The sequence below is a fragment of the Sciurus carolinensis genome, chromosome 16 (assembly GCF_902686445.1).
Source record: "Sciurus carolinensis chromosome 16, mSciCar1.2, whole genome shotgun sequence".
Lineage (NCBI taxonomy): Eukaryota > Metazoa > Chordata > Mammalia > Rodentia > Sciuridae > Sciurus > Sciurus carolinensis.
Window position 1 is genome coordinate 26,290,178 of NC_062228.1, and position 12,069 is coordinate 26,302,246.

Here is a 12,069-nt window from a genome sequence, read left to right on the forward strand (position 1 = left end):
TCAGGCCACAGCCCTGGGGATCCACATTCCCACCAGCTCCCTGGGGATTCTGCTGCGCCTTATATGCAAAACACAGTTAGAAACTGCAGTAGTGGCACTGGGTCTGGGATCTCTGGCATCTAATTGTCCCAAGGCTGGGTCAATGGGAGGCGTTTCTGAAGGATTTGAGTGGCCCTGATGCATGTTGGTTACCCGGATGCCTGCCATGCGCCCAGCAGCCATGAGCCAGGTGAGCCACAGGAGATGCCAGGATAGCCTTTCTCCTTCTGGTCTTTTTTTTTTTTTTTAATTATTCATAACTTTATGCCATTTGTGTTTAACGGAGTTATAGAAAATTCATCAGAGATGAAGAATCAGGAAAACCCCTAAACCTCACCCATAGTTCAGTTGCCCTTTTTAGCACACATTTGATACAGTAGGGGTAGGTTAGGATCAGGACCGAGTCTCAGAAAATATGGCATAAGTTAGGTAAAATAATAAAAATCATTATTTATTTTTATTATTAGCACAGTGGCTACTTGGGAGGTGGAGACAGGAAATTGCGAGTTTGAGACCAGCCTCGGTGACTGAGCAAGACCCTGTCTCAAAATAAAAATAAAATAAAGGGTTGGGGATGTAGTTCAGTAGTAGAGCACTTGCCTAGCATGCAAAAGGCCTGGGTTCAATCCCCAGCACTGTGCGCACGCACGCATGCACGCGTGCGCGCGCGCACACACACACACACACACACACACACAGAATTATCTTTGAAATCCCACAAAGAGGTCAACATAGACACCCATGTATTCGTTAGGCTAAGCTGCTGTAACAAATACTCCCTAAAGGTTCAGTGATGAGGGGACAATAAGCAGTCTCATATGTCTTAGTTATGACCCTAGTTGAATATTTCAGGTCAGTGGAAGGTTCTGCTGTATGCAGTCATTTAGGGACCCAGGCGACAGTGGCTCTGCCACTTTTTCCATGTGGCTTCCAAGTTCCCATTGGTCACCATCAGGAAGGGACAACCGCAGGCCTCTCTTCAGCAAGGAGCCCTGGAGTTGCATGTCCCATATCTACTCACGTTCCGATGGTGAGCTCTCCCCCGGAAGTGAAGTTCCAGGCTGGGTGGCTCCATCCCAGCCACTACTCAGCACGGGAGGGAGCAGGTGCCAGGGAGCACTCCTGTGTCTGCCATACCTGCATGCCACCTCTTCTCAGGCCCATGTCCTTGGTTCAGCACAAGAGTGGTGGTTGACTTGAGTTTCTGTACCTTGACATGTGACATCTGCAAGCCCTGCTAGTAAAGTGGGCTTCGCGAGCTGACCCAGCCACTCGTGGGTGCCCCTTCCAGGGCAGACACCTCATGCTGATGGAAAGCCGGTGGTTTCATTCTTTCTGTCTCTCTTTTGCTGTCAGTGCATAAACTCTGATCCTGTAAGTACAGAGATCTCTCACGTGCCTCCACTGCCTCTCCCCCTAGTTATTTCCTATGTCCCTGAACCTGGCCCTTCTCTGTGCTGTGGCAGACACGTATCTTAGGGGAACCTTGAGCTGGGTCTAAACGCCCGATTCTGCTGAACTCTGAACTGCGTTCCAAAACTTTCCCCCTCAACTACAAATGGAATGAAAGGTTGTTTTCGGAACTGGGCTTCTGAATCAAAGGCACCTAGGTACCTCTTCTGCAAACGGGGCCGGAGCACCTGGGCATGATTCCCCTGCTGAATTTCCTCCTGAGAGAAAGTGGAGAGGGTCTCATTTCTACTGTTGGGGAAGCAGGGACAGGATGCTGGAAGTGAGACCCAGACACTGCCCAGCTCTGGCTGGGCACAGTCCTTTTCTGCTCAGCCTGTGTACTGTTCCCCCAGTGGCCAGGACCGGGCAGCCTCCACGGCCAGCCAGAATAGCGCCATCATCAACGATCGGCTCCAGGAGCTGGTAAAGCTCTTCAAGGAGCGGACGGAGAAGGTGAAGGAGAAGCTCATCGACCCCGATGTCACCTCCGACGAGGAGAGCCCCAAGCCCTGTGAGTCAGGGCTGCAGGTGGTCCACCTGGCCAGAGAGAGGGTGGGATCCCCTAAGTCCCTGCCAACTAATGGTGAGGGGGCCCCAAGGGGATGACTGGAATACAGAGGAGAAGCCCAGATCCCTGTGCTCTGGACTTGGGGCCGTGTGGATACAGGTTCTCTATCTGGGAGGGGAAGAAGATCAAGGTTATGAGCACGACCTTGCTCATGAGAGCATCTGCCTTGTGGACCCTTCTGCCCCGTTCCCACTGGTAGGTGGGGGTCCGGCCTGGGGCTGTGTCTCATGGTCACACTCAGATGGTGTCCGCAGTCTGCTGTGGCAGCAGACAGTCTTATTGTTCAGATTCATCAGTGCCTCAAAAGTTCTTATGGGGCCACCTGAACATTTCCTTTCTTTCAAAGATTTAGGAGGAAATAAGAATCATGATTTCTTGTCAGGAAAGTTTTCTAGATCTTTCCAGAGAAGGACTTTGGAACTCAAGTTGCCCACAATGGATTTACCAGACCCTGACTTCACAGTCCTAAAGCTAGAAACATAGCCATATTGAACCTGTAAGCAACAAGCCCCAGTGACCCAAAGCAGCAGGGTAGTTGCCCAGGCAGGTGGTGAGAGCCCAGTGAGTCTCCCTTGCAGAGATGAAGGAGCCAGGATTTCTGCTCTGAGAAGCCTGAGCAACATTTCCCTGAATTCTTTGGGCCCTTCTGTGCTCTGCCCCTGGAAATGAGGGCCCTGGGTACAAAATCCCCAGAGGGCAGCCAGGGGGTCCAAACATAGGCAAGTGCACCCTGAGCTGAAATGGTCACCTTGCCCAAGAGGACCTCACTGGGGTGGCTCCTGAGAAGCAGTTCAATGTTGTAGCTGATAAGAGTCCCTGGAGGGCTGCTGCAGAGGGAGCTCGGGAGACGCTTCAGGGGAGCTGGGGGCGCTTCAGGGGAACTCGGGGGGCACTTCAGGGGAGCACGCTGGATTCCACACACAGAGGCTTGCAGCAGGTTGTGGGGAGACCCCTCAGTTCTGGTTCCAGGGTCTGCGGGTTGTGACGCTTCTCAGGGCTGGGTTGGGTGGTCACCCACGTCATCCCTCAGCCCCAGCCAAGAAAGCCCCAGAGCCAGCCCCAGCCGCGAAGCCCCCGGAAGCCGAGCAGGTGGAGGAGGAACACTATTGTGACATGCTTTGCTGCAAGTTCAAGCGGCGCCCCTGGAAGAAGTACAAGTTCCCCCAGAGCATCGATCCACTGACCAGTGAGTTGTCACCCCGCTTCAGGGGGAGAGGGTGGGGAGGGTTGGGTGAGGCCAGGGTCCTCCCAGGTTCGTGACCTCTTTTCAAAATGATTCCACGCTTACTCGCTGGATTCTTAAGAATAAACAGCAACAAAAGCTGCTGGAATGGGAACACAAGGTCAAACCCATTTTATGGGTGGACAAAGTAAGGCACAGAGGAATTATCCAGCCTAAAGCACAGTGAGTCAGCCCAGACCCAAGACTCCGGACTCTTGGCCGAGCCTTGCTGCTCTGCCTCACGGAGTCCTTCTGCTCTCAGCGGGAGGGGAAGGGTTCTTCCACATCCAAGGCGAATTCATCTCTCATCCCTTCAGGCCCATGCCATAGGCCTCGAGTGACGCCACTTTGTACGTGACAGCACTTTACAGTTTACAAAGGCCCTCCCTGCCTCTTTTGTCTGACATTTTCCTGTGACTATGAGAAGAGCAGGGCAGGTGCCAGAGAGTGACTTTCTCAAGGTCACAAAGGAAGTCTTTTAGAGGGCAAGACTCCAATCTTGGTGTCCCCTGGGCTTCTAAAATGACTAGGAGACCTACGTTGTCCATGCATCCACCCACCCCCTGTCTGTCCATCCATCTGTCCATCCTGCATTTAGTACTTACTAAGGCAGGAATTATCTTCTTAGAAAATTTTCAAAAGGAATGAAAGCCAGAGGCGTTTCTAGTTAGGCGTCTATTATCTAATAATTGCCCCTGTGACTCCTCAGTGTGCGATTCATTAGGGCCTGGGGGGATTTGCCCTTAAAGCACAGAAAGTTTCACCCATGCACAGTTACAAAAGCGCCCAACGCACTTGGAGAAGGGGCAGACCCCTGGAAAGACGGAAGCCTCACCTGGCCCTGTGGGAGGCTGAGGGTCCCCCCGCCCCCGACTGGTTCTAGCCGGCTCCCCCCACCCTCTCCGCAGACCTCATGTACATCCTGTGGCTGTTCTTCGTGGTGCTGGCCTGGAACTGGAACTGCTGGCTGATCCCTGTGCGCTGGGCCTTCCCCTACCAGACGCCGGACAACATCCACCTCTGGCTGCTGATGGATTACCTGTGCGACCTCATCTACCTCCTGGACATCGTTGTGTTCCAGATACGCCTGCAGTTCGTCCGAGGGGGCGACATCATTGTGAGTCACAGGCTGGTGGCGAGGGTGACCAGGGCTGAATCCCTAGTCAGAGCCTTTGGGGGACTGACCGCTGATGCTGTGATAGATGATGAAATAAGTAAGATGATCTCAGGAGCAGCTGCCTGCCTGTGTTCAAATTACACACATCCAATATCGTTCACGGGCGAAGTGGCTCCTAGACCACTCAGTGGAATTAAGGATGGAGAAGGAGTCCAGGGAATAGCCTTTGGGTCACATGAACTGTTCAATCCTAGCTGAGGCCGGGCATGGTGGCGCATGCCTGTAATCCCTGCAGCTCTGGAGGCTGAGGCAGGAGGGTCTCAAGTTCAAAGCCAGCCTCGGCAAAAGCGAGGCACTAAGCAACTCAGTGAGATCCTGTCTCTAAATAAAACACAAAATAGGACTGGGGATGTGGCTCAGTGGTCAAGTGCCCCTGAGTTCAATCCCCAGTACCAAACAACAACAACAACAATAACAACAACAACAAAATCCTAACTGAATTGCCTCTGAGTCTTGGCTTTCTCATCTGTAAAATGGGGTTGGTAATAGTCCCCACTTGGTGGCATTGCTGTGCAGATTGAGATGATGCAGGGCGCTCAGCTCAGGTAACTGCTGGCAACCAGCATGGCCTGGGGCTCCTGCAGAGAGTGTGCTGTTGCTCTGCCACTTGGACCAGTTTGAGACCCTGAGCTCTGGGCCAGCTCCTGCTTACCAGGGAGGAAACCAAGGCCCTGCCTGTGACATATCAAAAACAGGTGACAGCTGGCGTGTTGGTGTACACCTGTAATCTCAGCAACTCAGGAGATGGGGGCAGGAGGATTGCAAGGTCAAGGCTACCCTCAGCAACTTAGTAAGACCCTGTCTCCAAATAAAAAATAAAAAAGAGCTGTATGCAGTGGTGCACATCTGTAATCCCAGCAACTCAGAGGGCTGAGGCGGGAGGATCCTAAGTTTGAGGCCATCCTCAGCAATTTAGCCAGGGAAATGGACAGATGAATTAAACAAATACTTGTCAAAAGAAGAAATACCAATGTCCGACAAATATATGAAAAAATGTTCAACCTCACTGGCAGTTTGGGAAATTCAAACCAACAATATACTAAAATCTCATCTCATGCCAGTCGGAATGGCAGCCATCAAGAATACAAACAATAATAAATACTGGAGAGGACGTGGAGAAAAAGGAACCCTTTTACACTGTTGGTGGAATTATAAATTGGTACAACTATGGAAATCAGTGTGGAGGTTCCCGGAAAGACTAGGAATGGAAACACCATACGACCCAGCTATACCACTCCTTGGTGGTATAATCCCAAAGAATTAAAGCTAGCACACTACAGTGATACACGCATACCCACGTTTACAGCAGCACAATTCACAAAGGCCAAGCGATGAAACCAGCCTAGGTGTCCATCAACAGATGAATGGATAATGTGATGTACACACCATGGAGTCTTATTCAACCATCGAGACAATTAAATCATATCAGTTGCAGGAAAATGGATGGAACTAGGGACCATCATGTGAAGCAAGATAAGCCAAACTCAGAAGGTTGAGGGTCATATGTTTTCTCTCCCATGTCGAAGCTAGAGAGGGAAAAGGAAAAGAAAGTGGGGAACTCACAAACATCTGAGGGAGCTCAATAGAACAGAGAAAGGAATGGGGGTGGGGCGGAGGCGGGTAGTGCCGAGGAGTGACAGTGGCCAAATTATATTGTTTTATTGTGAACATGGACGACTATGTAACAACAAATCTCACCATAAGGTACAACTGTATGCACCAATAAAGAATGTGCAAACAATTAGTAAGGGCTGGGGAAGCAGCTCAGTGGTAAAGCATCCCTGGGTTCAATCCCCCCCCTGCAAAAAAAAAAAAAAAAAAAGCAGGTGACCTAGTCCCCCATGTCCCTGTGCAAGCCACTTCCTAAAATTTCACATCAAGGGCTGGGGGTGCCGCCGAGTGCCCCAGGCCCTGGGTTCCATCCCAACACAGCAGAGAAACTACAATTCCACACCAGCGGCACCAGCTCCACCGAGTGTGAACAAGTTGAGGTTTTGCCTCTAAAACAACTTAGGGGAAAGAAAATTCCCAGGCCAACCTCCTGGCTGGTCGGATCAGCCCCAGCCGCTCAGTAGAAGTTGCAGGTTATCCGGGGAAGACCAACGTGCAGAGGGAAGCTCGGTTATCCTTGGTTTCCACCCAAGAAGTCAGCCGGGTGACCCTGGACAAGGCCCTCCGCAGCTGGTCCTCTCTGGCTCCGGGGCCACGTGTGGCCGTTGCTGGGAGGGGAAGGGGCTCTTCGAGGACTCCCCTTGGCTTCCGCAGGTTGGGCCTGAGCTCTCACCCATGTCACCATCATTATTCCATTTTCTTTCAGATGGACAAAAAGGAGATGCGAAATAACTACCTGAAGTCCCGCCGATTTAAGGTGTGTGCCAGGGTGCTAGACTTGGTGCCCGGTACCCTGGGTACCATGGTCACCCCTATGTGGAGGGATGTGGTGCCATCCATCTCCCGTGGGAATGTCCTCCAGGCCACTAGGACCCAGAGGCCACACAGGATGGGGGCCCACAAGGCCATCTTTTAGTGGGTCAGTCCCTCCTGCTGGTTCCCAATAGCCCATGGCAGCCGTGGTCATGGTTACAGAGCTGCCCCCGTGGGCTTCTACTGAGGTTGAAGTCAAGGGGCTGGTTGGTTGGTACTCTGTCCCCCGACTGAGGCCCTCCTGGGGCCTCTGAGCTCACTTCCCATGGAGGCGGAGACGCCCCTCACCGCTCATGCTCAGCCCTGGGTTATTCATTTTGCATACCTCGGTGGCCCCGGGCCTTCAGATGGACCTGCTCTGCCTCCTGCCCTTGGACTTCCTCTACTTGAAATTCGGCCTGAACCCCCTCCTCCGCTTTCCCCGCTGTTTAAAGGTAAGACCCGCAGCCTCCCTTCCCCTGTGCTCAGTGCTCTGCGCTCTGCACAGAGGCGCTGCCATCTTAATGTCCCCCTAAGGTCCGCCCCCAGGGGCCTGGGGAGGGAGGCGTCCTCGCAGGTGGCCAGGGGAAAGCACCCACTCCTCGCATGTCTGGATTCAGGGGCACCGCTGCCAGGTGTTGGTCCAGGGGCTAACCAGACGCTGGCTCCCCAACCCTGCCACGTGGGTCGTTATGGCGTCCTCAGAGCCTGAGGAACCTGCCCCAGGGCACACAGAAGGAGCGGGTCGGGATTTGGATCAGGCGCTCTGTCTCCTGCTTTATTGTTTCAGTAATTAAGAGCTGATCAAGGGTGGAGTTCTGCTTATGATGAGCTCTACCTAAGAGATGGGGCACTCGCACTTGGAGGTGCTGGGTGACACGCCCAAGGTTGCAGGAGGGGGAAGTGCCAGGATGGATGTGAAGGCCCCACCCACCACCCATCTTCATTGGTTGGTGCTCAGTGTCAGTCCAGTTGTTCATCCTGCCACTCACTGGGTAGATCCAGGGTCCCAGGGAGGGTCTGCCTGACATTGGAGACCTGGCAACTGTCCTTTAATGTCACCAGGATAGACAGTCACTCAGCACTTGGGATCCCCCCAATGAATTTTGCCAGCCATCCATTTAAATTCATCTCTCTTCCTATGTGATGCCTGGTAACTTTCCCAAAAATAATAAATGGGGGGATTTACACAAAAGGGAAATGTAATAACATCAATAACCCAGAGAAATAGGGCAGAGAAAATAGGAGGAATGTAAGAGCCCTGGTGAAATTGAGTCCAGGAGCTGCCTCTGAGCTTCCTGGCTGCCAAGGGGAAGAGGGACACTGTAAGTGGCACCATTCTTATCTGACTCAGGCCAGCCTCCTGGGGGCTGCAGAGGTTGCTTTAGAGCCAGACATTGGAGGGAGGAAGGCTGGGTCCACAGGCCAAGATTTACCCCAGATGTGGAAGTGAGATCCACGTCTTTGTTCACAAGGTAGCCCCAGTGAGCCTGCGCAACACCCAGGCCTGACATTTAGCATGACTCAGAGGAGGCATCCATTTGAACCTGAGGTGAGGGATCCAAGCCCAGAGCCCTTCTTTATCCAATTTAAACTCTGGATGGAAATTGGAATGAGCCCCTGGAGACTAGCTGGCATACCTTTAGGAATTCTTCAGAGATACTATTATCTTTCTCTTCTCTTTTTTGGGGGGTGGGGAGGGGTATGGGGGATTGAATTCAGGGTCACTCAACCACTGAGCCACATCCCCAGCCCTATTTTGTATTTTATTTAGAGACAGGGTCTCACTCAGTTGCTCAGCAACTCGCCGTTGCTGAGGCTGGCTTTGAACTCCTGATCCTCCTGTCTCAGCCTCCTGAGTGGCTGGGATTACAGTTGTGTACCACTGCGCCTGGCATAGATACTATTTTCAAATATCAAAACCTAAATGTGTTGAAAGATTCTCGAGGGGATGTAGCCCAACAGAAAGAGCTGGCAGCTTGGAGTCTGATCTGAGTTCAAATGTTGACTCTTGGGGCTGGGGTTGTGGCTCATGGTAGAGCACTTTCCTAGTACATGTGAGGCCTAGGTTCCATCTCAGCACCACAAAAAAGATAAAGGTACTGTGTCCATCTGCAACTAAATATATATATATATATGAAAATGTCAACTCTCACTTTCCAGAATGGGCTTTGGACATATTACTGGACTTCCCTGAATGAGACTTTCTGTCAGGAGAATTATGAGGCTGGGGTGTGGCCAGTGCTTGTTGCTTGTCTAGCATGTGGCAGCCCTGGGCTCCATCCCCGAACCCAGGAAGGAAGGAAGGCAGGAAGGAAGATAGATGCTAATACCACATACTTCATAAGTAAATAAGGTGGTTATACAAGGTGCCAATCATAGAATAGGAGCTTAATAGAAGGAGTAGTTAGGCCTGGTGCTGTGATACACACCTGTAATCCCAGTGACTTGGGAGGCTGAGGCAGGAGGATTGAGAATTTGAGGCTAGCCTGGGCAACTTTGTGAGACCCTGTCTCAAAGTAAAAAATAAAAAGGGCTGGGGATGTATCTCAGTGGAGGTGTGACCCTGGGTTCCATCCCCAGCACCCCCCAGAAAACAAGAGTAGTTATACTTTTGTTACCATAAATAAGTCTTTGAAGAACGTAAGGAAGAAGTGTTAGGAACGATCCATTTTAATAAAATTGTTTTCCTTAAAAGTAAACATTTAAAACAGAGTCCCTAACTTGGGATGCATATACCCCTGAAAGTTTCGATATGGGATTCAGAAGGTCTAGGAGTCCCCAGAAGTCACCTGCAAACCGTGAAGCCATGATTCCTTGTGATTTCCAAGGGAAGGCGCTGTCCTCAGATTCCTAACTGCAGCCTCTGGCCTCCCAGGCCAGGGCGAGGCCCTCTGGTTTGGAATGCTCATTGTCCAGCCCCGTCCCCTCAAGGAGGAAGGGCTCATCCTGCAGGCGGGGAAGGAGGGAGCCCTGCAGCGGGATCTGTCCCTGACGCCTTCTCCTTCCTGCCAGTACATGGCCTTCTTCGAGTTTAACAACCGCCTGGAAGCCATCCTCAGCAAGGCCTACGTGTACAGGTGAGACCGCGCACGCCGCACGCTCATGCACACTCACACACACACACCCACCCCAGGACAGAGCATTCTCTACCACGGTCAGCCGGTCAGCCGCTTCCCCTTTCCTGCCCCTGACCTCCAGGCCTCAGCACCACGGGAAGCAGGGCCTCTTCCTGGCCCAGCCTCCTCTGCTCTGAAGGGATGTTTATGTTTTAGAGTCAGGAATGTCCTATTTCCTCCCATTGTGACTTGGGACAGGGGTCCACACAGGTGGACACAGCCGCTCACCAGCATTTGGGGTCAGTGTGGGGAGCTGAAGCCCCGTGGCTCTCCTGGAAGGGGAAGGTCTGTAGGGACTCAGTGGTGTCTCGTGGACACCATGGGGCCACAGGCCCTTGCACCTCTCAGACCTGTCCGCCTCCAGGTCACCACCACCTCTCTGCCCGTCCCCTCCGTGCCGTCCCCTCCACTCTCCCAGAACTCATCTGCACAGGTAGCTCTTCCTGCCTGGGCCAATCCCAATTCCAGGTCTTGACAAGGTTCCCATTAGGGCCACCATTCCTAACTGCCACCAGCTGGTTCCCGCTGGCAAGGTGTCGGCCCTCGGTGGGGCCTCGTGGTTCCAATGGGGGGAGCTGTGAAGCGGGCTTCCGGGAGGAGAGGGCGGGCTCCCCGCTGCCCCGTGCCCTCACCTGCGCCCGCCCTGCCCGCAGGGTCATCAGGACCACGACCTACTTGCTCTACAGCCTGCACGTGAACTCCTGCCTCTACTACTGGGCTTCGGCCTATCAGGGCATCGGCTCCACTCACTGGGTTTACGATGGCGTGGGCAACAGGTGAGCCCGTCTTCCTCCCGGGGGACATTCTCCTTGTTCACAATCCAGAGCCTGCGGGCTCCTGGAAAGAAGTCTCGTGGCCACTGTTTTGCTAAGGAAAGGCACTGCTCGGACATGGACATGACCAGGTTCAAGGGCCAAGTGCCTGGCTTCCTGAGCTCCGTGTCCTGAGCGCCTGCGTAGGCGGGCGGAGGGTACGGGCAGGAATGAGACCCGCTAGAAGGGTCCTTTCAGCATGCCCAGGTCCAGGAGGGCTGGCACGTGCACTGTGCGGGTGCATCTGCCCCTTCATGCCCAGCACAGCCCGCTGGGAATGGGGCCACAGGACACCTCTCAGCACAGCTTCCGGGCGAGGGGCTTGGGGACAGGGAAGCCTGCTCTTCATTCCGATTACAGGCGGTGCCTGGATGGCGACGGTGCTTCATGGGCCGCGTGGTGCCACAGGGAACATCCTCACCCGGGCGTCTTTGTCCTCGGCCTGATTGTGTCCTCGTGACAAATTCTTACAAGGGGAATGTCAGGGCCAAGGTGCAAAAGTGTTGATTGATTGAATTAATACACACTTTTAGAGTGGTTTCAGTTCACAGGAAGGTCCCCAGGCAAGCAGTGCCCGATCGGGGACTGCCCCACGCTCTCTTCTCTCCCCGCAGGGCCAGGGGAGGAACCCAGGGTCTGGTGCATGCCAGGCAAGACCCCCCGGCCTCTGATGATGTGGAAAGCTCCTAGTCCAGCCCTCAGCCCCCGGCCCACCTCCAAGCACCTGCTTCCAGCTGTGCTGGAGCGGGGACATAGAGCGGTCACTGATCCAGGGCGTCTCCTTCTCAGTGCGCATCCCAACCTTAACTACCCTGGCCACGGCCATTGGGCCACACCTTCCTAGAGATGCCCAGGGCAGCCCAGGCAGGCGCCGGGGAGATTCTGATGCTCCCTGTGGGGCGGAGCATCTGAGGGGGGCCAGGGCCCAGTGAGCCCCAGGTCCCTGTGGTCCTGCTCTCTGCTCCCCTTGGCTAACCCCGCCCACAGCCTGGTCCTGAGTCCGTAGCTAGGTCATTCATCCATTCACTCATTCATCTAAGCCCTCACCAGCAGGCAGAGGACTGAAGGACCCTCAGTACAAAGGGAAGGAGTCCAGTTCTGCAGCAAACGGAGCCCTGCAACCTATATCCCTTCCCTTTCCCATCCCTCCCAACTTCTGCCCCACTCCTTCCCTCTCTTTATGGTATCCCAGCCCACCCTGGCCTTCTTTCCCTAATTTTGCTCTAGTTTCCATTTATGAGAGAAAACATTTGACCCTTAATTTTCTGAGTCTGTCT

General features: G+C 53.4%; 1 protein-coding gene across 1 annotated transcript in view; it reads left to right on the forward strand.

Moving 5' to 3' along the window:
* The window catches only part of Cngb1 (cyclic nucleotide gated channel subunit beta 1), a 72,382-nt gene that overhangs the window by 38,670 nt on the left and 21,643 nt on the right, over window positions 1-12,069 (forward strand). The window contains exons 20-26 of the mRNA XM_047527157.1: window positions 1,845-2,002; window positions 3,090-3,245; window positions 4,190-4,398; window positions 6,776-6,826; window positions 7,230-7,316; window positions 9,877-9,941; window positions 10,634-10,756. Coding sequence (XP_047383113.1) covers window positions 1,845-2,002; window positions 3,090-3,245; window positions 4,190-4,398; window positions 6,776-6,826; window positions 7,230-7,316; window positions 9,877-9,941; window positions 10,634-10,756 — 849 coding nt within the window. The remainder of the gene's footprint in view (window positions 1-1,844; window positions 2,003-3,089; window positions 3,246-4,189; window positions 4,399-6,775; window positions 6,827-7,229; window positions 7,317-9,876; window positions 9,942-10,633; window positions 10,757-12,069) is intronic.